This window comes from Lacerta agilis, chromosome 9 (assembly GCF_009819535.1).
Source record: "Lacerta agilis isolate rLacAgi1 chromosome 9, rLacAgi1.pri, whole genome shotgun sequence".
NCBI classification, from domain to species: domain Eukaryota; kingdom Metazoa; phylum Chordata; class Lepidosauria; order Squamata; family Lacertidae; genus Lacerta; species Lacerta agilis.
The window spans coordinates 21,170,174-21,197,712 of NC_046320.1; the positions used below are offsets into that span (position 1 = coordinate 21,170,174).

Genomic DNA, 27,539 nt, shown 5'->3' on the forward strand with positions numbered 1-27,539 from the left:
TTTGGGGAAGCCATGTGCTTTAAACATGTATAATCATTATATACAGTAAATCCAGACTTATACCCACTGCTCATGACTAGTTGCAATCCAAATGGAACTGCATGATTCCCAGCACATGCTGTGCAAGTCTTCTGATTATTTATTTATTCATTTTTGTTCTGGTCGAAGCACACACAACTTGTGACCTGCAGAGCTGAACATTGTTCACTAGCTCTGCTTTGAGTCTGAGAAGTGCAGGACAAGCCACATTGTTTGTTATTTTTATAGGCAGCAAGTTCCATCTCGGCTTGGCAGGCACAAATTGCGTAAGCCTATTGTAGGAATGTGCATATTTGTTTGCTTTGTGTTCTGAGGCTTCTAATGATCAGAGGTGGCAGAAATGGGGAAAAAATTATTGCATGCACAGTAACAACTCCTTGCCTCCTAAAGCACCAACACATGCCAGACTACAGTTCCCAGGTTTCTTTGGGAGAAAGCCAGGCCAGTTAGACCGGCCTAACATACAGTTTTGTGTAGCTATAGCTATATTGCAATCTTAAACATGTCTATTCAGAGGAAACACCATGAAGTCCAATGGGGTACGTGATTACAGGAACGCAGCCTGAATATGTGTTTCAATTTGGTAAAATAAGTGGTTGGAAATAGATATTTAAGCACATACATATATTGTCAAGACACTCTCTTTGAGACGAACAATTTATATAAAAAATTGTGACCATTTATGAAAAATCGAAACCCTGACAGTACGGAATTTTAAAAACCTTATTTTGAAATTGTATCCAAATCCGGAGAGAGTGATAACAGTCAGACAGGCAGAGGGCACAGAGACAGACACAAAAGGTTGGATGCATAGAAGCAGATTCTCATAAGTACTAAGCAGTCATCCCCATTGTTAGATGACCAGAATGAACCATCCTTTATGTAGGTAAAATCAAAGTTGACTATCTTCAAGTCCTTCTGGAGGTACATCTCGTTCAGCTTATTTAATGTCCGTGCAAAGGCATATTTAGATGCACAGCTGTAAGCTTCCCAACTATAGACTTTCTTGAAATGCATATCAAACCACGGATTATCCTGAAAAGAAAGAAATAAAAAAGAGAAAAATTATTACTTGTACGATAGTGTCTAAATCCTTATTGCACTGCACTCAATCACCTTGTAACTTGGGCATGTTATTGTGGATTAAAAATCCACAATCCAAGATAGATTTTGGAAATATTTCCCAAACTCCTGAGTGGTTCTAATTTGTACAACTTGTGCCAGTTCTTTTTTTTTTTTAAATCCTTCCACCAGTTAGCAGAAATTTTGATGAAATAGAAATATTTGAATAGTTATAATTTGCTTCAGATATGTTCGTTGCTATTAAAAATTAATATTTCTGAAATTTTGAAATGGCCTATGTCATTGAAATAGAATTGGATGAGAGTGAGAGTACTTTCCTCTCTCTGTCTCTCTTTCTCTTTGACAAATCAGGCCTAAGCCTTAAAGCAGTGGTTCTCAACCAGTGTGCAGTGGCACCCTGGGGTGCTTTGAATGATGGTCAGGGGTGCTGTGGGCAGCAATGGTCTTTGTCCCTCTTTCCTTCCCTCCTTCCTCCGATGCCCTCGCACATCTCTGCCTCCCAAAGGGTTGGGAGAGAGCCAGTGTGGTGTAGTGGTCAAATGCAGTAGACTCGTAATCTGGGGAACCGGGTTCGTGTCTCCACTCCTCCACATGCAGCTGCTGGGTGACCTTGGGCTAGTCACACTTCTTTGAAGTCTCTCAGCCCCACTCACCTCACAGAGTGTTTGTTGTGGGGGAGGAAGGGAAAGGAGAATGTTAGCCGCTTTGAGACTCCCTAGGGTAGTGAAAAGCGGGATATCAAATCCAAACTCTTCTTCTTCTTCTTGTGCGGCCGTTTGTTGCAGCAGCCCTTGCTGCAAGCTCCCCAGGCAAATGGTGCCTCTGGGGCTGGCTTTGGGATGCTTCCCAGGCTCCTGTGGGGCAGTGTGAGGAGGCACCTCTCTTTGAGGCAGGGGGGCAGCTCAGAGACCAGGGCGGCAGCTGCGGCTGCCCAGATGACTCCCAGTGAGAGAAGAGGAGCCTGAGGGAACACCTCACGAGGGAGGGTGTTCGAAAAGGGGGGCAAGGTGTGACATAACTGGGTTCCTGAGCCCCACAGGGGTGCCACAGGAAGAATGTAGTTGGTCAAGGGAGCCGTGGACTCAGAAGTTTGAAAACCTCTGCCTTAAAGCATTTACAGTTCAGTTAGACCAAGAGGTTTAGAACTTAGGCATGAAAAGAGGTAGGGAGTAGATCTGAGAGACATGGGGTAGGAACCCTGGAGAGGAAAGAAATTGACAACTTATTTCTATCTTCATTTTGCTCAATAAATTAGCGAATTAAAAGTAAGTTGCATGTGACTTCCTGCCTTTCTAGATGCTGTGTAATTTCCTATTAGTGAGGATATTTCTTCCTTCTTTATTCAAAATCTTTGTACCCCACTATTCAATTAACAAAAAGTTAATTGCATGACTGAATTTCCATGGTAATTTGAGCTCCAAGATAGCGGCACTGCTGAAATTGACCATAAAATATCATACCGGATTATTACTGCCTAAATAAGACTGTATTTCCCCCACATTTTGGAGCTTGAGAGAACATGGAAAGCCGTTAAACTCAAAGGGTTTTGTTGTTGTTGTTGTTGCTAATTGGATAAGGTTCATAGAACTGAAAGAGACTGCTTAGTGGTTTTGGCAAGCAAAAGTTGTATGTGGAGCAATCATAGTATGGATATGCTACAAAAGATTGAGCCTGAAATCTCATGGTGCAATTTTAACGTAATAACTTCTTGCGTTAGCGTTTCATTTCAAAGATTACATCACAAACTGCAGTACAATGATGCCTTATAATAAAACACAGTCCTTACAGTATCAGCTTCTTTCCCATCAATCATCTCCAAATCGTCAAGAAACCATTTTTCAGATATTTCGTAATTCTCATCAAGGCCTATTCTGAAGTGTTTCACCATAGTTATTTGTACTTCTTCACCTTTTGTTACTGCAAGACAAAAAAAAGAAAGAAAATATTTTGCACGGATGATACATTCTGAACTTATCTGAAAATGATTCTCTGTTATTTTTAGAAACACTGTATGATTTCAATTAATGAATAGGACTCAGCAGTGTCTGAAATATGTTAAATTTGGATACATTTAGCAGGCATATTTTATCTTGTGCAATAAACATGCTTATTTGGAAGCAAGTTCCAAATGGAACTTACAAGTAAAGGTGACTAAGATTGCCACCTCAATATACAAACACTTCAATGGCACCGAAACATCCTGTACAGGCTGGCTAATGGACGTACAATGTTATTGATATAGTATAAGACTGTGATGGTAAAGTTCACACTGCCTCCAGTGTTTTGTGCATTTTTCCACTCTTAGATTCTTTCACACTAATGTTGCATTCATGTTGCATCCACTAATTTACCTAAATCTCGCTGCTGCTTCAGAGCCAGTGATTTCACCTCTTTACATGCTACTATATTAATATCATTAATAATAATTTTATTATTTATACCCTGCCCATCTGGCTAGGTTTCCCCAGCCACTCTGGGTGGCTCCCAACAGAATTAAAAGGACAATAAAACATCAAACATAAAAAAACTTCCCTAAAGTTTGTGTATGCTGGTCCTGTGGGTTACCCGAGAGGCGAGGTCCAAGTCTGGTCCGTGGTCCAAAGGTGCAATGAAGAGACAGTCTGATGTAGCCAAAGCTGGGTGCAGGGCAGGGAGTCAGGCAAGGTCAGGAACAGGTACGCAGGCAGGAAACCAAGGCAGGGCAGGAAACCGAGACAGGTCAGAAGCAAGAACACCGGCAGGATCTAGCAACCAACAATGTTGCTCCCGCAACCTGGGGCGGGGTCTGACCACCTTTTATCTTAGATGGGGTAACGGTCGGTCCCGATCCCCTGGCGACTCATCACCCCATCTCGCCTGAAGGTGAGCACTCCTCCTGCGAGTACTCAGGTCTCTCCTCCTATCAGCCCTGAGTCTCTGCAGCTCGGGAGATGCCAGTGGGTTACTGGACCCAGGAGCCACCTCAGCCTCAGCCGGCAGTGGGCCAGCTGCTGGTGATGACCCGGCTGATGGCAACGAGGTATTCCCCGCATCTGGAACCAGGACAGGCTCAGGCCCCAGACTCGGCTCAGCTGGTGCTTGTTGCAGGGGAGGTTGTGCAGGACTGAGGCCCTCAGAATTAGGCCCCAGACTTGGTTCAGCTGATGTCCGAGGCGAGGATCCGGTTGCAGGCTGAGACTCCTCCGGTTCCAAGTCCAAGCCTGAGTTCGAAGCCATCAATTGTGGGGGAAAGGGATAGGTGCTTGCAGGAAGAAGCCCATATGGGAAAACACAGTGCCTAGCACTGTCACGTTTGATATCCTGAGAAAGATGCTCTCCACCCCAGACCCATACCATTTTCTCTTCACCTCTGTACTGCCCAGGTTGCTCATCCTCCCTTCGCTTTACCAAGAGGTGGGAAGGAAGCAAAGAGGTCCATTTTTCTTTCACACACACCCCACATTGCTACCTCCTCTAACCAACTGGCTCAAGGCCAGGACCATGGTATCATGCTTGGACCCAGTATCTGCAAAGCCTAGGATGCATATGCAAGTGCTTCAGTTTACACACTTGGGACTTCCAAGTTTTGCTTGGTTTCAGTGGAGCTGTCCAGGGTGCTGAATGATGGAAGGTGCCATATGCCCAATGAAGACCTGGAAGTGGAGTGTGTTTGTTGTGGTTTACCTCACACATTGACTCAGTCTTCTGACAAGTGTATAAAGAATGATGTATACATATGTACTTTGTAACTGATGCACTTTGTGTGATTTGCATGATGCAACATGTGTGTGTGTGTGTGTGTGTGTGTGTGTGTGTGTGTTTAAAAGCTCAACTCTTAATATACTGTTTTAAAGTAAAAAGTGCTATGAATATCCACAGATAATCCTCAGCATGCTTACTTTGAAGTTAATCCTATTAATTCCAGTGCGGTTTATTTCTGAGTACAGCTAGATCTGTCACTTTGAACCATGATCCTGAATATATTGACTGAAACCTAAGAGCTATTTTAAATACATACAAAGGATCGTGTATGTCCCATGGATTTTTTTTTTTTACATTTCCTGTTCAGAAGAGCAGACTTCTATACCATATCACAAATTGCTTTTGGAAAAATGTCACTTACAAAAGTTTTTTTTACCGTGTGTCATGAAAGGCTGCTGCCTGAGAAGCACCATTCCAAATCCCTTTGTTTGTATGCAGCTAGTTTGCTGCTTTGGAAACTGGCCACTGCTTTGCTAAATATAGCCTTTCCTTTTAAAACAGTTTTTGGAAGACAATTTCATATTTATTTGCACAACCCAGTTGTCAAGCAAATTGATTGGAACCAAGTTGCCTTTTAAGTTAATAGGAATGTGGGTGCATTGGCGGACCTTGGTGTCTCGAATTTCAGTGGCACCTTGTGCGGTGCCAAAATCTGGTGCCCCCTGCATCCCGCCTTCCATTGGATGTAAGAGTAGTGGCGCCTGCTGTGGTGCCCCAGAAGCTCTGTGCCTGGTGCGACTCCACCAGTTGCGCTCCCCTAGATCTTCCTCTTGTGACTGTCAGGGTGAAGCTCTGGGTAAAGCAAAGTGAGGACTGTGAATATCAAAATGAATTTCAGAGGCAGCAGTAGGCTGTGAAACTCCACAGTGACTTACTGAATCTCGTTTTGGTCTCTATATTAATTTTTGCCCAGCAGTGAAGCAAACAACCACTGGGTGTTAAGTGAGAAAAATGCAGATACTGAAAGATGTTGTTTTGAGGGAGGTTTTGCAGATGGCACCTGCAAAAGGGCAGCTTGGAGGAGGCTAGCAAGAGCAAATGTGTCTTCTAGGAAAAGAATCTCTCATGACCAGCAATTTCATACCTTCAACTGTACAGATAAGGAAGGAAGTGTTGCCCCAGAGGCATTCTGTCCTCCAATCCATTAATTCACCACCCATTATGATTCTGTGCTTTATTTTGTTCACTGAATCTGAGGTGGTGGCCTTTGATGGTGTCCCTGCTTTTTCTTTTCTAATATTCTGGGCAAAAATAATTTCTTCACCCCCTTTTGTACAGTCCTATTGATTACAAAAATGTTGCTTCCTCCACCGTTTCAGAAGAAAAATCATCCCTCTGCATTCTCTTGAGGTCTTGCATTTGGAAATATTTGGAAGCATGAAACAATGCAACCAGCAGATCTTCATATTAGTGGCATACCTCACCTCCAACATGGGTGATAATAGAGCACACTGACCATACATTTAGGTAATAAATATATTATAAGCAGAAGATAATCAAGGATATTAAAGTCTTTGAATTTGTTGAAAAAAATATTTGAAAGTACCCCGACTACAAAATTATTTGCTTCATGTTACAGGTGCTTATATTATCATATTGGGAAGAAAAGAGGATAATCTTTCCCTAGGGTTTTGTAGGAAATTTTGCACACATCCATGCTTCTGATTAGCATCTCTGTTAAACTACCAGAATAGCTCTATTGGCGATGATTTGTGGTGATAAATTATTGCATTGCAAAAACACCTAGTATCAAGGCTCAAAGCAGTGCAACAAATACCTAAACAATTTGTAGCTCTACTTACATACGAAGGAAAAACCAACAAATGTTCTACACTGGCTACCAGAACTACAATGCAAACAAAATCCACAAACTTACAGTATCTTCCAGCTTCACACATTTCTCAATTACTGTAAGATATATGGAACCCGTAAACACTGTTATGAGTTGGGCCAACTTGAAGCGTGCAGGGAGATGACAACAAACAATTAAGATAAGTCAATCCTGAGCACATTGGCTCGAAAATGAATGCAGTAAGAATTACATCTAATCGGAAATAGGCTTAGTACTGCAGATTGAAAAGGAAGATGCCATTTCGCTGGCACAATATTAAATGCAGTCTGCCTACAGCTGACACAGTGAGATGTAAATAAGCATTTACAAACAAACTCAAGCTATCAGCTAAAAACCCTTACTTAGGAGTAGGCCCCATTAAAATAAGTACAATTGAATTCCGAGTAACCATGCGGTAGAATTTTCTGTAAAACTATATTACTATTCTTTTTCTCGGACTTGTGGGAAGCACCGGCCTCTTAACTCTAAACACATTCAAAGTCCAATCCCCATCACATTTGCTTTGAAGAAAATTTCATTGATTTCAGTGGATCATAATTCCAAGCAGATGTGCTTAAGACTGCTGCCTTACTATAAACACCATTAATCAGAATACACCAGATTTATTGGAAATGGCATGAAATTGCAGCCAGGAGATCCCCTGTCAAATATAAATATTTAACATTTGTGTTGGGTTTTTTCAAAGCATCCCACACACATTATATCAGAAACGTCCGTCATATTACCTTTCTGCTGCAGACTGAGGCTGAGAGAACTGTGGTTTCTCTACAAGGCGCCACATTAATTCATGACTAAGGTGAGCTTTGAATCAGAAATTTCTGGCTCCCAACTCACACTCTTAGTCACTACACCAGGTTGGATAGCTGTAGCCTGGACCTTTTTAGGCCCTTTTCCTATTTACCTGAAGCACAGAGGTAGAAGCGATCTTTGCCCGAGCACTCAACTTCAATGAACTCATACAAGCTTTGTCCGAGGGATTTGAACAGCTTCTTGTTGAGGTCTTCTTTCACCAACGATGACATTGCCTTGGCTTTGATCACGAGCGACCGAGGCAGATGTTTTGTTTCCACACCTCTTCTCCTTCTTCCTTCTAGAGTCCCTCCAGGAGTTAGGACCTGAGCTCAGTGTAACACGGCAATCAGGCCACAGCTCCCAGCTTGTTGGCCAGAAGACCAGCGGCCCCATTCAGAGTCCTGCCCAGCAAAAGAGGTTCCTCTTCTCTGACATAGTTTGCTGATGTGAAGAGAGGTTCTCTTCCGTGGGTCTCAGCAGCCCCCTGACTCTCACAGGGCACAGGCATCTTTAATACCAAAGCAGCGATGAAGCCCCATTCGCACTAACTCATTTTGATTCCATTATCCCAGTCAGTTAACAGCTGCCTGGAGGTATTGATTGGGATGATCTTCCATTAAGGATATTACCACTGGCGAAAGAGGAGACAGGAGCAGGAGCTACATCTCCTCGCCCGCCCTCCTCATCTGCAGTGCCGCTGCTGTTCCTGAACACTTAACTTTTGCCACAAGTCTACGTGCATCGCTTCAGAAATGAAGGGAAGCCAGACAGTTCTGGCTCCGAAACCACCTGCCAGTTCAGAAAGGTCTTCAGCACTAAATCCAGATCTTCACTCTCAGGACACCAGGAAAAAAATAATAATCATCCACCATCCGGGTTATAGTAATGCTGGAAAGCTGGTTTTTCTCATGTAACCCTTTCCATGCTAGAGTTTTGTTCCAATGCTATACAAATGTTGCAAAACATTTCATTTATGAAACATTTTGTTCACCCTTTCCCAAAGCTAATCCCTTCCACAAATATTTTTGAAATCATTCAATTCTGTGTAGTCTTAATGACTTCTACCTGCTTCATTTCTCTCTAAGCCAGTGGTTCCCAGCCTTTTTTTGCCATGCCCCACCTAAGCATCTTTAAAATCCTGATCCCCCCCATGACATATAATTCTAATTATTCAAACTCCTATTCGTGTGGAGGAAGCCTAAAAGGCCATTAACTTGGTCTAAACAAGCTTCCAAATTGCCCCCTTAAAAATCAAATTGCCCCCCTGTGGGGCGTGTGCTTCATGTTGCGAACCATGGCTCTAAGCCAGAGGTTGGCAACCTAAGGCCCATGGGCTGAAAGAGGCCCATGAGGGTCACTTAACTGGCCCATTAGCCACCCCCGAACCGAGCCCCCATGCGCTGCACTAATCCGGCACAGCGCAGTGCGGGGACTCTCTTCTGCAGCTCCAGAATTCGCTTCTGCACATGCCCAGACACTGAAAATCGCACCTGTGCAGAAGCGATTTTCGGCATCTGGGCATGCGCAGAAGCGATTTCCAGTGTCGCGCTGTGCCGGTCCGGGCCACGGAGAATCTCATTGGGAGTGATCTGGCCCATGCCTGGTAAGCCTTGCCAACCCCTGCTCTAAGCTCTATATTTTGCCTGTTGGGTCCAACACAACATATCTCCTGTTTTTCAGAGGGATTAGCCCCATTTGGGGGGGGGGGTGTGCTCAAAAAGTGCTAGACTGGCAACTACCCTCAGCTGACGACCTGAGTGGAAAGAGCATCTGTAAACACTATTGATTTTAAATAATATCTTTAATTCATCTCCTTGCTCATTAGCAGAATTGCTTTCTCTTTTCTAACTCCCCCAGAGAGGCTATTAACAGCACATTTAAGCCATTTTCACAAATGATATTTAAATCAGCTTTGCCTTTTCCCTGCTGCATGGAGTATTTACTAGTTAGAATGTGCCTTCTGTTTAAAATGATCTCTCATCCGCTTTCTATGTTCACACAAATAGAGCAATCGGAGTAAGCAGTAAGAACCATTGCACTCAGGGTCAAATTGACAAAACTAATGAAACATCAGTGTGATGACCCATTTTATTTTTAAAATCTGCTTCAGGAGGAAGTCACTGAGAGTGGGGGAGCATTAGTGGGGAGCGGGTTCGGTGCCAATCCTTTCCTCACCTGACACATCAATTATCTCCCTAAAGTGGCTTTTCAAGCCAAAGGAGCCTTTGGGCAGCCATTCCATGCATCATGTGTAATTTGGCCCTCAGCTGGTCTTACTTCTGATGACCACCTCAGCTTTGTAACTGAATTATGCTTCTTCTCCCTACACTTCTATATCACCCTCAAAGACACCTGTGCATAAACAGGAGTACTGTACTATTGAACTGCAACCAACCATGTGTGAAAGGTGCATTTTCACGGCAGTTTCCTGAATGCTTGGTATAGAATTTTATAAAGAATTCGTGTTTAAGGATGACTTGGAGCATGGAAGGTGTAGATTGAGAGTATATCGGTACAAAAATTGTAGGAGAGGGACACACAACAGTGACCTTAATGTGAGTGTCTGCTATAGACCTCCAAGAGGACTGGGATAATGCCTTCCTAAAACAGATAATCAAAGGTTCAAAAGAAGGAGAGAGAGAGAGATAAAGTAGTCATGGGAGACTTCGGCTACCCTGATATATCTGCTGGATTCCAAACTCTGCCAAGAATGCAAAGTCCAACGAATGGCTGTCTTCTTTTTGGCGATCACTCCGAGCCGAATAAGATTGTCTTCCATAAACACAGTTTTAAAAGTGAGTCCGCAAATGACCGTGGAGGCCAGTTCTGGATCCACAGGACCTTCTACAGTGGGGACATAGGTTTCCAGACTGGAGTTGATCATAGTGAGGGTTTGCCAAGTGTGCCTTCCTCTTAGCACATTTCTCCCTTTCGTCCTGAGTTCCAGGGTCTTCAAAACCCAGGACACCTTTGGTAAAGGCTGTTCTCCAATCAGAGCTCTCGCAGGCCAGTGTTTCCCAGTTATCGGTGTTTATACTATTTATTTTTTTTAGATTTGCCTTGAGAGAGTCTTTGAACCTCTTTTGTTGATCACCAGCATTACGCTGGCCATTTTTACGTTTGGAATAGAGTAGATGCTTTAGAAGACGATCACCACTGCCTTGCTGGCAATGTCATTTCCCAGAAGGTGGAAGAAGCGACATGGGGGGGGGGTCACCTGGCCTAACAGAGTCACCTGGCGGCAGACAGAAGTTCAACTGGTGCAGCTACTTCTCCTCGCAGGCACATGCAGTGTTAGGGGAAGCTTCTCCGTCTGTTTAAGTTCTGCCACGCGCAGCTGTCTTAAGATACAGAACCTGGCGAGAGGAAGGAAGGGGAACACCGGTTCGTTGCAAACATTCTTTCCCTCTCCGCGTTGCCCGAGGTTTCCGTGCCCCAGGGTGTGTGTTCGCGTTCCCGCCCTTGCGCCCAGGGCGAAAAACATGCCCAGGGCTTCCCTGTTCCGCCTTCGTGTTGCCACAGGAATGAGCCCCAGCTCCTCCCCACGAAGTGTTGGAGACGGAGCCATGGCCGCCTCGCAGCGAGAGGCAAACCCTCTCTCCCCTGATGGGGATCGCTCTCCTGCCCATCGCTCTCCCGCGCCCGCCTCCTCTCCGCTTTCTTGCCAGGGAGAGGCGCCGGGACGCCGACGGTTCCGCCGAACAGCCTCCGCCGCCGCCCATCTCTGCGGGCTGCTGCTGAGCAGGAAAAGGTAACTCGCCCTCGGACCGGCTCCACTCCGTCTCCCCTTAAGACCCGCATACTGTTTCAGCGCCTTGGCCAATGGGGGTGGTGGTGGTGGTAGTGCGCTCTGTGCATGCCCTGGGACTACTGCACATAGGCGCGCGAGCACGCTGCCTGCTGTTCGCCACCTTTCTTTTCGCCCCACGGGAGCCATGGCTAAAGAGAGGCATTTGCACAACTCTTTTAGTTAAGAAACAAGTTAGGTCAGAAGATCTAGAACTCCTGACTCGTTGTTTTAGAGCTCGATTTCAGAGAGCTGACTCCCTAGAATGGCTGTGCAAAACTCCCCAGCCCCCAAATTATTAAATAAACACACAGATCCCATACATTTGGGTGGACGGCGAAGCTGCATCTAGGCAGTCTTCTCACTTTAGGAAGTGTTCAGCCTAATCCTATGGATGTTTACTTGGAAGCAAGTCTCACTAGGTTCAGTGGGGCTTTGAGAGTGAGCAAAGTGCGTTTAGGGGTGCATCTTTACGCTGCCACCATGTTAGGGCTTTCTTCTGACTGAGTAGGCATGGATTGCATTGCAAATAAACCCAGGGAGCATAATAGAGTAAGAAATAAATCACAGAGTTAGAGGGAATCCTGAAGGTCATCCAGTCCAACCCCATCCGTCCCATCACCTGTTGATGGACACTCATATAGCAGCTATCCGTCTGGGATGGCTGCTGTTGGGCTGAGTGAAAGGAGGCGTATCTGAACCCAGAAAGTAGATAATGAATTACATTCAAATACATCTTCAAGCTAGCCATACCTATCCCCCACAACAGCATACAAATTGATATGCTTAATTTGACCCAACCACACACACACACAACCTGTCACACCCAGCGCTCTCCAGACTTTGTACAGCACCAGCAGAATAAAATACCTGTCTACATAATGCTGACACATTATGAAATGTGACACATTTCATCTATGATTTTACATCAAAAAAGCTTTCTACATGTAGTATGTACAAGAATGTAATTTCACTGTCTTCCCCTTTCCACCCCTCTTTCCCCATGCCTCTTCTAGATAACCTCATATCTATATATATATAAACGTTCAAGATGGGTCGTTTGATGTAGCCGCAATGCTCCGTAACCACTTGACTGATTCTGTTTGAATTTGGACACAACATTCCATGGGTTTATGGGAGTGATCTTGCGTACCTGGATTGCAAATATACCACACCTTTCATAGGTAGAAATGTGATTTTACATCGAAAAAATTTACCCCCTCCAGTGGACATTTGAAGGTATAGCACAGTGCATCCGTTTCTAGACCCATCTCCTCTTTTTCGACCGGCACTGCCAGCAGCCAATAGAAAGACTGATCGCCCTAAGACATTGCCTGACCCGTGCAGACCTGCAAAGCGCTGTCCGCCATTTCCAACCTCACGTCGCCCACGCGCAGAGTCGAGGCACGCAAACCAGTAAGCCCCCGTCCACAAGTTGCTCCCTACCCTCGCCCACTTACAAAGGCGGAGAAAAAAGCCACAGCCGCCATTTCCTCCCTCACCTCACCCATATCCACATCCAGGACGCCGGGGAAAAAAACTTACCCAAGTCCCGATTTTGGCCTCTTCCTCCGCCGCCTGCACAGAGCCACTCCACCACAAAAACACACCTCCCCAATTGGCGCACTCACCTCGCACACATCCACAACCATGCCGTCCAAAAAGACAAATTTTACCCGCCGCCTCCCGACAAAGCCTCCACTGCATGCACAGAAACATGCCCACCCAAAAACGCATGCCATGGCAACACCTTACCCGGCTACACCAGGGTAGACAACCTAGGGCCAATAGCCGGATACGGCCCACTCGCCTTCTAAGTCCAGCCAATGGACAGTCCAGAAATCACCACGTTTTTAAATGACTAGAATGTGCCCTTTTAAATAAAATGCATCTCTGGGTTATTTATGGGGATCACCCTGCTGTTTTGACATGAGTAGAAGGTGTACTTTTATTTAAAATGGATCTCTAAGTTCTAGGACATAGGAATTCATTTATATTTTTCAGAAAACATACCCCATCCCAAGGACATAGGAATTCATTTATATTTTTTCCAAAACATATCCTGTCCCACCACAAACACCTCCAAACTGCACAAAGACAACAACTACACATCAAAACACACTGCAGACACCCTACACTTCAACAAAAGAATGTATAAAAACCATACATTTCCTCTTTTCCACTATACATTTCCATTCCACATTATTAGCCACAGCAACGCGTGGCCAGGTCAGCTAGTTTCCTATAACAATAATGTCTTACCTCAAATATGACTGTTTTGTTTGACTAATTCAATGACTTGAAAGCAGACACTCTGTACGTTCTGTTATTACCCAAGAAAATCTTAATAAAAACATTTAAAAATACAGCTTTCAAGATGTGCTGTTTTGTTTGTTTGCATTCCCATTATCTTGAGCTCTCACCTCTGTAACTTGGAACAATGTAAAAGGTAAAGGGACCCCTGACCATTAGGTCCAGTCGTGTCCGACTCTGGGGTTGCGGCGTTCATCTCGCGTTACTGGCCGAGGGAGCCGGCGTACAGCTTCCGGGTCATGTGGCCAGCATGACTAAGCCGCTTCTGGCGAACCAGAGCAGCGCACAGAAACGTCGTTTACCTTCCCGCTGGAGCGGTACCTATTTATCTACTTTGATATTATTTATTTGATATCTACTTTGACGTGCTTTCAAACTGCTAGGTGGGCAGGAATAATGTACCTCGGATTAAATGTCATGTGCATTGCTGCCTGCAGAACTTTGTTCCCTACCATATTAAATTAGTCTCTAATTAGTGAAATTTATGCTTGTTTAACTAAAAAGAAGATCCTGCTGAGTTCACCAATGCTTATTCTAAAGCAAGTGTACAGAGGAATGCAGTCTGATGGCTCTTTTAAGTAATATTCAGGGATGCTTCGCTGACCCCAGCCTTCCTCTTCTCCTTGCTTCTACAACTAGTAGTTCTTCCCAGGGAATTGCAGCATGGATGTCAAAGGAGTCCTTATGGGACCCCAAAATAGTGTGAAGCTTGCATGCTACTGCTTTGTTACTATTACACGCTGGCTGTGCATTGACACTGGTTCTTCAGTGCTTTGCTTAATATGAAACTACAGTGGTACCTTGGTTGTCAAACTTAATCCAATCTGGGAGTCCATTCAACTCCCGGAACCGTTTGAAAACCAAGGTGTGGCTTCTGATTGGCTGCAGGAGCTTCCTGCACTCAATCAAAAGCTGCGTAAGCTGCATCGGACGTTCGACTTCCAAAAAACGTTCGCAAACCGGAACACTCACTTGCGGGTTTGCGGCATTCAGGAGCCGATTTGTTTGGGAGCCAAGCCGTTCGACAACCAAGGTACCACTGTCAAAGTTTGTTTGTTTGTTTAATGTACAAATTACTGAGATGCAAGAAGAAGAGTTTGGATTTGATATCCCGCTTTTCACTACCCGAAGGAGTCTCAAAGCGGCTAACATTCTCCTTTCCCTTCCTCCCCCACAACAAACACTCTGTGAGGTGAGTGGGGCTGAGAGACTTCAGAGAAGTGTGACCAGCCCAAGGTCACCCAGCAGCTGCATGTGGAGGAGCGGAGACACGAACCCGGTTCCCCAGATTACGAGTCTACCGCTCTTAACCACTACACCACACTGGCTGAACAAGTGTTTCACACACTGACACTGCCTTTCTTACTGAATAAGACGGACTAACAAAATGCCAGTTGAAAATAATCTGTTAAATTGAAAGTTTTAAAAGTTTGAACACTCTGTAGACTGAAATCAGCTCAATAGTTGGTTTTAGTTAGAAGAATTTGATATTTACAGAACTGACAGTAAAACATACTTGTTCTGGCAATTTTACCAACATGAAAAGAGGGTGAAGCCTGGGGGGGGGGGGCTAACAACAAGCAAGAATGTACTGGTATTTTTTTTTTGTTTTATTTATTTAACAAATTTTATATAATGCTTGATTGTTAGAAACTCTAAGCAGTTATAAAAATTCACAATGAAACATTAAAATTACTGATTAAATACAGGTGTTTCAGAATATTCAAAAGTTGCTTCAATTGTACGCTTTTTCACTATGGTTTAAATAACTTCCTTATAATTTACCAAGTTAGCACATGAGCCCTGTATCTTTGTATCTGCCTTATTTAAGTATTGCTTTATCCTCACCTTATTTTAGCCATTGTAAGTACCATTTATTTATCTTGATTAACACAGGGAAATTTTTTGCTGCTCTCAATAATTATAAACTTTTTTTTAAAAAAAGAAAAGTATACTGACATGCAAACCACGATGTCTTTTGAGAAAGGGCTAGATCAGAATAAAAACAGATAAATATTGTGTAAGCTCTTTACTCCAGAATAGCTAATGCCACACTTTTTTTTTTTCTTGTGCAGATATATTGAAAGGAGTCAGGCAGTGCAATGGGCAACATTTTACCTGGAGAGGCAGATGAACTTCAAAAGTGACTACTTGTTCAATGTCAGTGATTATTCTAAAAAACAATTTGTGAGTATTTTTTTTTTAATGTTTCATGAGTCCTTAAATCTCTAAAAGCCTGGTTGCTGTGTCTCTTGCCTGCTAACCGTAATCAGTCTGCCATCCATTTATAATATGAGGATGGTAATACTGCCCTGTGCTTCAATACTCTTGTAAGGAGTACTTAGATCATATATGTGTGTGAATTGCTTGGAAAACTTGAAATGTGTTCTATCTGGTGCTGTTATTACTGGGGCAATTCAGAGCTGAGCTGGGGTACAGAATACAATTTGGGGTGCAATGGGCCACATTCTATACCCATACATGTTTATTTCTATGTGAAGAATTCTGTTAGGTTTAAATAATGTTCAAATAAAATTATTCCTACATTGTGTGTAGTTGGGGAGGGGGGGATACAATGAACTGCAGAGCCCTGTTTTGGGAAGTTTTTAATGTTTGAAGTTTTATTCTGTTTTTAGTCGAAACAAAATAGGAAATTCTTTCCAGTAGCACCTTAGAGACCAACTGAGTTTGTTCTTGGTATGAGCTTTCGTGTGCATGCACACTTCTTCAGATTCTTCTGTTTTTAGTGTTCGGTTGGGAGCTGCCCAGAGTGGCTGGGGAAACCCAGCCAGATGGGTGGGGTATAAATGATATTATTATTATTATTATTATTATTATTATTATTATTATTATTATTATTATTACAATGTGTTTACACTTTAAATAGCTTGAAGTTACCTAGCACATCTCTAGGTTTGAAGTCAGCATGACTCATTACCCTGAATGTTGGATATGTACCCAGAAAAACTGGATTTCCATTCTATCTTCTGCCATTGACTGACCCAAGTGGCAGATCATGAACTCAGCCATATTTCCCTACCTGCAAAGTGGAAGTAATGGTGCCAAATGCTATTTAGGGGATCGTTTCTCAGTTGTAAGCATTTGCGCGGAACATAATATTTTGTAATGTCATGCCCATTGCCTATTGCTGGCTGGCATGCCCCATCCAAAGCACTTATTTTTCTGGCAGAGCAAATCAAATGATTTGACACTATTAATATAGCACTTTTATAATGAACATTAACAGATGAGGTGTAATACTGTTAACATTTTTATTTTATTCTTTAAAGTGGAAAATGTTGCTTTTGATTAGAGTGTACTTATTCAGAAAATTACTATCCTTCTCTTAAGTCCGAAGAGTTACAGAGTTGTTTTATTTTGATATTATTAATGTCAGGACTAAGTTCTTTACTGGAAAAAGTTAAGGACATCAAGTTTTTATTTGGAACAGAGTGATTAGAATAATGTAGGGTGAAACCTAAAATTGGATGTGTTTCTAGTAAACAATGAGTTGGATCCAGAGAGCCCATTGCATGAGCAAAAAGAACTTCCAGCTCCATTTGCCACATTACACAGCATAAGTGTTATGTTTTTGGCCCTTGTTAAAACCAGTTTTTATTTACTTGGGCTTTGCAATCCACTTGTGCCTCCTCCATTCTAGTTACTGTATATGCTACTATTATCTTAATCTGTTATTGGTTGTTATTTTATGTGTATGTTTTTGTTTTTATTTAACTTCTATGCTGTTCTATATTCAAAATAAATCTTTAAGTGATTTATATTTTTTTTTATTAAAAACATTTTAAGCAATGCAATTAAACCAAAATAAGGTACAAAAACAACCCCATAAAAGCAACTCATAAATATCCAAATACATCAAAATGCAACATAATTCGTATTTATCAAAATAATAATAATAAATACTACAAAAAGGCATGTAATACAATCAGAAATTCAGGAACCATGCTATCATACCCAGTCACTCAACAACCACTTTCTTCTTGTACCCACCACATCAGTCCACCCAATCAGTTTTCAATTCAATAAAACCCTGAGTATTCAGCAACCAATCACCATGTATATGCAAATAGGTCCACTGAAGACCAATCCAATAAGGGAGCAAGAATATATTTATAAAATGACCCACCACTCACCTGGAACAATACAAACATTGTCTCCTCATTTCTCACCTAAGGAGACTTGGGTCTTTCCCTGCTTGTGGAGAGTTGAGCACATCCACCAAGCACACCTGAGAATCACCTTGGACTCATGGGGAGCACCCCTGTCAAGCAAACAAAAACAAAACAGGGAACCGCCAGAGCCCAGCGGGGTGGTGGAAGGGCTCTGCGAGGCTGAAGGTTCCCAAGACCACCGGAGCAGCAGGGAGACATCCTGCGGGAGCAACAGGCAGGAAGGGAGCTCCGTGGGGAAGGGGCTGTGGGATGCTCCAGGTTCCCAACACCGACCAAGCGGCTCAGTGGAGGAGGGGGCAACGGCAGTTCCGTCACCCCAATTGCGTGAGGAATGAAACGTAGGGATGAGAGGAGGAGACTTGGGGTGCCCAAGTTCTTTTGTTGGGGGCGCTCTCAAAAAGCGCCACTTCCAGGATCTGAGAGTGACTAAGATGGTCACGGACTTTTGAGCTCTGCAATGTATATAGTTGTACAATAAATCATGTAAATAAGAGGATCTGGAGTCAGGACTCTTTACTCGTGAGAAGCCACTACAGAAACCTTACACTCTCTTAAAGAACAAGAATGCTCCAAGAACAATAGTTTTAAAAAAATAAAAAAAATACATATCCCATAGGCTGCAACTGGATGGTGCTCTCCGCTCTCCAAGGGGTTCTAGGCTAATTGTGGGATCATGTTTGCTACAGATAGAGCAATTTTGCTCTCAAAGTTGTTTCACAAGTCTTTCACAGTAGACTTTGGTTCTAGGCATGCTTGTTTGGGTATGTTCATTGTTACTTCTAAGAAATGCAGAAGTCTGTTATATATGTGGAATACATCCTGTCTCTAAATTATGTCTCTAAACAGGTAGGTAGCTATGTTGGTCTGCCGTAGCCGAAACAAAATAAAAAAATAAAAAATCAATTAAAAAATTCCTTCCAGTAAGGTGCCACTGAGCATGGGAAAGAGATACCCATGACTGCAATGAATGCCTTTATACTGTGTGTATAAGTAACTAGGGAATAGCTAGGCTACAGTCAATGAAAAGGCTATTGGATAATGTGTACATTTTCTTTGTGTAGCCAAAGAAAGGTTTCGAAAAGCTTAAGCGTCTGTTACATATTTGCCCAAACCAAAGAAGGCAGGAAGACATTCTAAAGGTGAGAGAAAAGAAATACGATGTACTGTCATCATATGATAATATTGATATTAGTCGTTTTGTGGTATTATTTTATTATTTTAATTGCACATTACTTTGCAATGTTTTAGTGGAATGACAGGCTGAAAATGCAAATAATAAATGAATAAATAAAATTTGGAAGCATTCATATGCCAAAGGCATGTGCTGAATTTATCATCTTATATTTGTAATTATTGCTTTTGTGTAAATATTTAGCCACAGTACTGTTTGTTTACAATATTTATACTTTTTTTTTTTAAAAAAAAGTTCTCTCTCATTTTGCACCCAAATCCCCAAATAGGTAGCTGTCATTTTAACAAAAGTTAAATGTCAATGTTAAAAGAACAAAAAGTTTCCCCACCCAATAGCAGTTGATAACACATACATCCCTGGCAGTGGTAAACCAATTACAGGATCAGGTATTGGTTAAGTAGTTGGAAGCTGACAAACATTTTGTAATTAAAGATAATAATACAGTGGTACCTTGGTTCTCGAACTTAATCCATTCTGGGAGTCTCTTCGACTTCACAAATGATTCAAAAACTCAATCGGAAGCCGCATCGGACATTCGGCTTCCGAAAAACGTTTGCAAACCGGAACACTCACTTTTGGATCTGTGGCATTCGGAAGCCAATTTGTTTTGGAGCCAAGCTGTTCAGGAACAAAGGTACCACTGTACAGCCAGTGGAATCAAAATCTTACATCAACATAAATGTGCTTAGGAATGCAGACCTAAAATCAGCATCCTGCAGGACAAGCTTCCAAAGTAGTATGTCAAGACGGAGAACCACTCTGGCCACATACTTATGTTAGAGACACTAGAAAACATAGTCCTCTTGAGAAAGGTAAGAGACAGTCTTTAGCCAAATGCAGCCTTTAGTTATTTCTGTTTCTAACAGATAATTTCCAGTGTTTGTCTAATATAAAGGGTAAAGGTAAAGGGACCCCTGACCATTAGGTCCAGTCACAGACGACTCTGGGGTTGCGGCGCTTATCTCGCTTTACTGGCCAAGGGAGCCTGGGTCTTGTGGCCAGCATGACTAAGCAGTGGCATACTGGGGGGGGGGGCAAAGGGGGCGGAGCGCCCCAGGTGCCAACCTGGGGGGAGGGTGACACTCAGCACCACCACCCCACTCCCACGGCGCCACCCAGCACCCCTTCCATGCGATGGCGGCAACTTTTAAGGCTGCAGCACACGAGCAGCAGTAGAGACGGACCTGCGCAGTACAGTACGGACATGAGCAGTACAGTACGGGCATGTGCACTCCACCCAAGATGCCGGGTGCGTGCGGCTGGTACCCCTTCTGTGCGGGCGTGGCGGTGGCAAATTTTAAGGCTGCAGCATGTGAGCAGCAGCACAGACTGGCATCTGTGCTGCTGCTTGCGCGCTGCAGCCTTAAAAGTTGCCACCGCCGCGCCTGCACGGAAGGGGTACTGGCTGCTTGCACCCGGCATCTTGGCTGGACTGCGCATGTGTTGTGACATCACGGTGCATGCGTGCACTAGGGAGCGGCACCCTGACCCCAGGGGGTGCCCCCGCGTTTGCCGCTCTGGGTGGCAAAGCAGCTCCCTACGCCACTGTGACTAAACTGCTTCTGGCAAACCAGAGCAGCACAAGGAAACACCATTTACCTTCCTGCCAGAGCGGTACCTATTTATCTACTTGCACTTTGTGCTTTCGAACTGCTAGGTTGGCAGGAGCAGGGACCGAACAACGGGAGCTCACCCCATCGTGGGGATTCGAACAGCCAACCTTCTGATTGGCAAGCCCTAGGCTCTGTGGTTTAACCCACAGCGCCACCCTCATCCCTTGTCTAATATAGATAGCTATGAAAATGTAGGGTTCAAATTTAATATGTGGTGGGCATCTTTATCCTCTCCATCCTCTAAGGAGTTCTATGGGGAAGTTATAGTTTTAGCTCTTCATCCATAAGCAAGCTGCATAATCACCTGTCACATGCTAATGTACAAAGAAACATTTTGTTAGCTATCTGTAAAATAAACAGGCTTTTAGAGCTCATAGATTTTTTTTGTTTGTTTAAGTGTTTCAATATAAAAAGCTTTTTTGTAAATGCAAGTCTCATTGCAAGGCATCTGACAAATATTGACAAAACTTTCTACCTCTTAAAGTTGTGTAACCAAGTGTTGCTTTGTTTATTAAGGCAGCAATCAACAACCTAAGATGTCTTTTCGCATCAGATCCTATGCCAGATATGGTGTGTTTCTTTGACTCATTAAACATGTTTTATATAAATAGTTGTGCGTACCTTTATCAGCAATAACAAAACATCAACTGATAGTTGCTAATGCAGTTATTTAATTTTTTTCTAAAACTGTATAATAATGATGATAATGATAAGATGATGATGATGATGATAATTTATTTATAACCCGCCCATCTGGCTGGGTTTCCCCAGCCACTCTTGTAAACCAGTTGCCCACTGCCACTTGCTTTCCACCCTGGAACCTCCCAGGCAGGGCCAGCACAATACATTCTGGCACATGAGGCTAACAAAGAGTCATGCACCCACCAGGGAAGAAGGGGTGGGTGTGGAATGAAGTTCTTCATTAGGAACAGGGTGTGTGGGGAGTGAAGATCTACATTGGATGTGTTCCCTGGAGGCTGGATCTGCTGCCCCTGTTACCCCCCACCTTGCCTCATGGGAGGGCCGGCCCTGCTACCAGGTGCAGGAGGCAAGCAGAAGTCAGAAGAGGGATAGAGTGGCTCACAACCAGAACAGGGTAGGTTGCCACCCTTTGAATAATTATGGTAGTTGCAAGGCTGGACAGATTTTAACCTTGGTTTCTGCCTGGTTAGATGCATACTAAGCGATCTTTTTTTGCTTATCACATTGTGATATTCCTTGAAGCTTAAAGAAGAAGAAAGAAGGAAATGTGAGCCCTACCATACGCCACAAATTATTAAGCAATCTCCAGAGTTCAGAAATGACATTTTAAACAGAGCATAGGGGATGACACTAATGGCGTTACTACATGACTCAACACCAGCTTCTTACCCCTCCCCATCAACAATCTTGTAGCACATAGTTGGAGAGAATGTTCTAAACTATAGTTAAGGGGAAGGGTAGCCTATGGTCAATAGAAAAAGGGGATGTGAAAAACAAGTATATTTAGCCAGGCAGGCTGAGGTGGTGGTGGTGGGGCATGGACAGCTGTTTTGGCACATGAGCAGAGGCACATGAGATGGAAGCTCAGCTGGTAAACTTAGATTGCAAGTAGAATCATAGAATCATAGAGTTGGAAGAGACCACAAGGGCCATCCAGTCCAACCCCCTGCCAAGCAGGAAACACCATCAAAGCATTCCTGACAGATGGCTGTCAAGCCTCCGCTTAAAGACCTCCAAAGAAGGAGACTCCACCACACTCCTTGGTAGCAAATTCCACTGCCGAACAGCTCTCACTGTCAGGAAGTGCTTCCTAATGTTTAGGTGGAATCTTCTTTCTTGTAGTTTGAATCCATTGCTCCATGTCTGCTTCTCTGGAGCAGCAGAAAACAACCTTTCACCCTCCTCCATATGACATCCTTTTATATATTTGAACATGGCTATCATATCACCCCTTAACCTTCTCTTCTCCAGGCTAAACATACCCAGCTCCCTAAGCCGTTCCTCATAAGGCATAGAAGCTCAGTCCTAGAATGGGGAAACTGAATTGGAGACAGTGTTATTGAAATTTTTTTGACAGGCAAGAATAAGAGCGACAACAAGGGTTTGAATGATAAGGGGATCACTGTACATACGACTGGTCCTTGCCCCATTAAAATGAGTGGTTTTGGTGTACAATTAAGGATTTGGCAGCTCAGTATCATCTGGGGGACAAATCTGGAACTTCAACTCATTTAAATCCAATGCGCTTGCATATTCTATAATTCTTGCCTCAACGTTCCCTCTGTCAATGGAAGTACCCGATATTCCTTTACTCTACATAAATGCTGTGAGGATAAATAGTGAGATTCAAAGTTAAAAGAGAATACCGCCATTGGGAGAGTAATGTGGGCAGATAAGGTTTTTAACAGTTGTATAGAAAATATAATTTCAGCAGGTGTGACTTACATGATGGTGGATCACAGAGTCCAGTAATGACCAGGACACTGAGTCAGAGATTATAGTGCTACCAGCTGAGCACAGTTTATGTTGGTGATTAGAGGTTTCCTAAACCTGAGGTGGCTAGCAGAACACTGAACTATACCCCACAGCAGTAGGATTGAAAGAACTAGAACCAATACTCTCATCAGCAGCTTCCTTCAGGCTTTGAGGAACCAAGTTCCTCCTAGTATGATAGCACAGGGAGTGCAGTAGTTGGAGCACAGAAAAAGTGCCCATCTCTCTGGGACAGAAGGCTGGGTCTTGTCTCTAGCTCTCTGCAACAGAGTGGACTGTAATCAGAGGCTCAAAAGGCCGCAATTCACTTCTAGTCCCTGCTGCAGCAAGTTGTTCACAAGAAACTTTCTTTGGTGCTGCAATAACTGACCTGCCTCGCTCTGTGGGAGCAAAATAAAACACCTCCCTCATGTCTGAATGAAGACTTGGAAGTGCAAGCCTAATGCTCTTTGTGGCTCATTCTTGAAATGCTAAAGTGTAGTTCATGTCTGAATTGTGCCTGCTGCAAGGAAAAAACCAAAATATAAAAAGGAGAATTCCTGTATGCCAAGATCCAAGTTTGGGGCAAGTGATATTTGATGAGAGAACCCCAGCAAAGATTTAAAATCACAAAATAGACAGCAAACTAAAATGTGGAAATATAGGCTCAGTTACAGGTAGGTAGCCGTGTTAGTCTGCCATAGTCAAAACAAAATAAAATAAAAAAATTCCTTCCAGTAGCACCTTAGAGACTAACTAAGTTTGTTCTTGGTATGAGCTTTCGTATGCATGCACACTTCTTCAGATAATATAGGCTGTTAGACCTTAAAATATGACCTTCCAAAATTCCCTATTAGGGAAGTTAAAAATGGTTTATTTACAAACTCTTCAAAGCTCAGTTTCAGGTGCTTTTCCATACAGCATTCAGAAACAGTTGCACAGGCAATAAAACTTGGCTTAGTTACAGTGGTGGAAGTTCATAAATGATTGTTCTAGGAATTCAAGAGTGGCTTGTAAGAACTATGTTGTCTCAGCTTGGAGCAACCAACTCAGTCCTCTTTATATGTTACATTTCTCATGTAGACTAGGGAAAAATAATAGGCCTGATTACCTAGTTCCTCCCAAGGTGGGTGGGAGTGAGCTATCATTTAAAAATGGCAAGACAGCTTACCTACTCTATGGTGTTAACCCCTTCATGTAGTAAGTAGACTTAAGCATGTTGGTTATATGATGCTGGTTATCCTATAAATTGAACCACGGTCTTCATGACAGAAAGCTTCTAGTGTTGCATGCGTAGCACACAGTTAATCCAGCAGTGTCCACAAGCCCAGCTTTTAAGTATAAAATATGCTCTTCTTCCAGATACAAGCATGTTTGAAGACAAACAGAGCCTTTCAGTGCTTGCCTAGCAAAACACAACTCCAGCTGTGCCAAGCTTTCATCTACCAAGAGTAAGTAAGAAGTCTGGGCGCTACTTGTGTATTGAGGATGGGATCCATTCCATAAGCTTCCATCAGAAAGCTGGGTCAGAAGGTGAACATTTTTCAACAAGGCTGAAATCCTTTTGATTAAATATTTATCATACTTCAGAAATGCCCTGCCCCGTTAAAATAAAATATTGACAAGTGGAAGCTACATAATTCTTCTCTGGTATTCTATGATTTCAACAAGGAGTCTTCTAATGGAGAGCTTCTGGACCTTTGGTGACTAAGACAAAATAAAGCAAAACCCAATTTAGTTAATAGGAACTGCTGCTCTCACAGAATAATTTACAAAGCTGCATTAAAATTGCAAGCTTTACGGCCCTTACTGTGTAAAATGCGAATCAAGCTCTTTAATTCTTGCCACACTTCATTGAACAAGGGAAATAATCATCCTCATTCTATACACAGAAAAATGTTGGGGTGAAGACAGATGTTGCTTAAGGAGATACAAGCCACGGCAGGCTCTGCACATGTGCTGTGAGCCTAGTTTTGTAATTTGCATGATAGACACGCATATCCATGGCACAAATCGCTGATTTGTCATTCATATTCAGATAGTCTGTCTTCTCTAAAAAAAGAAAAGCCCATTCCATATACCTATATGTTTATCTGTTCATCATTCATTTATTTTTTAAAGAAACATGCATTATTTGAAAAGTCTTGCAAACCTGCTTGAGGAATAGGGTGGGGAGTGGAGATTCATGACCTCATCAACACTACCCAATAAGTTCTCTCCAAAGGTGTATCTTTTTAATTCAATCTGCACCGCACTGCATAACTGTACACACTAAAAAAAAAAATGTTTACAAAGCAGTAAAACTGCGTCTGCCATTCTTGCAGCATTGCCTTTGTAAACAAGACCCAGCAATTGAAAGTGACTTGTATAAACTCACATATCCAAGAAATTTCAGGGGTGCTATTTTTAGCCATTCTATTTCTTAAATTGCATAAATTGGTTACGAATTATTCCCAGGATTCAGTCAGGAACAAGGAGGGTCTGTCAGAAAGAAAGAGAGAATGGGACTTGATAAAATTTATGAATTCTCCATTTCCAGTACCTACCAAGCATATGGGAAGAGGGTCTGGGAACACTTTATCAGGTTCTAGAGTGACTCAGGCTGAACTGAAAGTCCATTACAGTGAAGGAAAAAACTAGGACTGAATTATGCTTGTGGATTTTTATGTATAGTTAATAGCAACTCTGAGCTAATGTCAGTGTATTGGAAGAAGCAAAGATCACCAGTGTCAAAGAAATGATTCTTCAATGTCAACCTCACTGGACTGGTCATGTTGTTTGGATGCCTGATTATCGTCTTCCAAAGCAACTACTCTATTCCCAACTTAAGAATGGAAAGCTAAAAGGTTGGTGGATAACAAAAGAGGTTCAAAGACACTCTCAAGGCAAAACTTAAAAAATGCAGTATAAGCACAGATAATTGGGAAACACTGGCCTGCGAGCGCTCCAGTTGGAGAATAGCCTCTACCAAGGGCATCATGAGCTTTGAAGAGGCACAAACTCAGGACGCAAGGGAGAAACGTGCTAAGAGGAAGGCACGTTTGGCAAATCCTCACCATGATCAACTCCCGCCCAGAAACCTATGTCCCCACTGTGGAAGGATATGTGGATCCAGAATTGGCCTCTACAGTCTTACACACTGTTAAGACTATGTTCACGGAAGACAATCTTACTTGGCTATGAGCGATCGCCAAAGAAAGAAAGAATAGTAACTCTGAACAGCGAGTTGCTGATGCAGAACTGTGTTACAAATTTGTACTGGGGCCTGTTGATTTTAGTTCTTAACCAATATAGTCACTACTACCACCAGTAGTGATGTAGATGCTGGTGTTGTGGGAGCAGCCTATGGATAGTGTCAGTGAGGTTTATGCAGGCTTCCAGGGGTCTGTAAGTGGCCCTGTAAGTGGTCTGATACACACACACACACACACGCAGAGTCTCCCACCTGAAAATGTCCCACAGCAATATACTTCTTCATTTGGCTGATATAAAAATGCCTACCAGAAGAAGTCTTATTAAAATCAATGATATACCAACAGTAAGTGGTCATTAGATTGCTTCATTAGTGAGAAGGCTAATAATTTTTATTCTTTTATTTGCACTCTAAGATAGTTCTGTGGTTAGGAAGAGCCACTGATAGGATAATAAATATTTTTTTAAACAATATTCACGCCTTAATGAAGGTTTTCATTTTGGTCAGCAAACTACTAATAGCTGCACAAACATCCCTTTATTTTACCTGCAGTAATTTCTGTTGATGTTGTTATATTTTCAAAACAGGTATGAAGCCGGGACAATCATTATCAGTCAAGGACACGTAGCAACGGAATGCTATTTGTTGTTGTCTGGCAAACTCAAAATCGTTATAGATGATGCAACAATTTTAACCCCTGAAACATTATATGAAATTGAAGAGGGGAATTTTATAGGGGTAACTATTGCCGTCTATGTATTCTAATATACAGTACTGTAATTCTGGTAGTAAACTCTTGCACATACTGTTGGGTGATCCTATATGAAGATAAACTTGAAACTCCTTTTACTCCCCAAAGGAAACCTGCCTGTTGACTAATACAAGACGCCCTGCTTCAGTTATATGTAAATCTGATTCAGAACTTGCTGTGATAGACAAGGAGGTATGTAAACAAATCACCCCCCTCAAGTGGCACATGCATTTATTTTGGCTTGCAGTGAAACGAACTGATTTTTCCTGTAAAAGGCTTTAAATAAACTTCATAATATGGTTGTAGTAAAGTTTGCCAAGGATGAGTCTAATGCCAGACAAACTAGCAAGACGTGACATCACAAAACAAGATAAAGAACAATATATAAACAGTTGTCCCTACAAGGATTGAGCCAGTCAGGAAGATACAGGCAGAAGGAACAAAGTGGGGTTCTTGTACTTCTGTTGGCCTGTCCATCACTGCAAGTGATTTGCTTGAGAAATGGTTCTAGACAGGTGAATAGCCGCATGCAGCGC

General features: G+C 42.8%; 1 protein-coding gene and 1 long non-coding RNA gene across 2 annotated transcripts; one reads left to right on the plus strand and one right to left on the minus strand.

Annotated features, from left to right (window-relative positions):
• Positions 1 to 426: 426 nt before the first annotated feature.
• EXOC1L (exocyst complex component 1 like) lies at positions 427 to 8,163 on the minus strand. Its single transcript, XM_033160524.1, has 3 exons — positions 7,617 to 8,163; positions 2,909 to 3,039; positions 427 to 1,074 (listed from the first exon to the last, which is right to left on the minus strand). The coding sequence occupies exons 1-3, from the start codon at positions 7,735 to 7,737 to the stop codon at positions 805 to 807; spliced, it is 522 nt and encodes a 173-aa protein (XP_033016415.1). The 5' UTR covers positions 7,738 to 8,163; the 3' UTR covers positions 427 to 804.
• Positions 8,164 to 15,691: 7,528 nt separating this feature from the next.
• On the plus strand, positions 15,692 to 24,479 carry LOC117052974. Its single transcript, XR_004427334.1, has 3 exons — positions 15,692 to 15,794; positions 18,862 to 18,939; positions 24,422 to 24,479. It is a non-coding gene; the product is annotated as an uncharacterized LOC117052974 (long non-coding RNA).
• Positions 24,480 to 27,539: the final 3,060 nt, after the last annotated feature.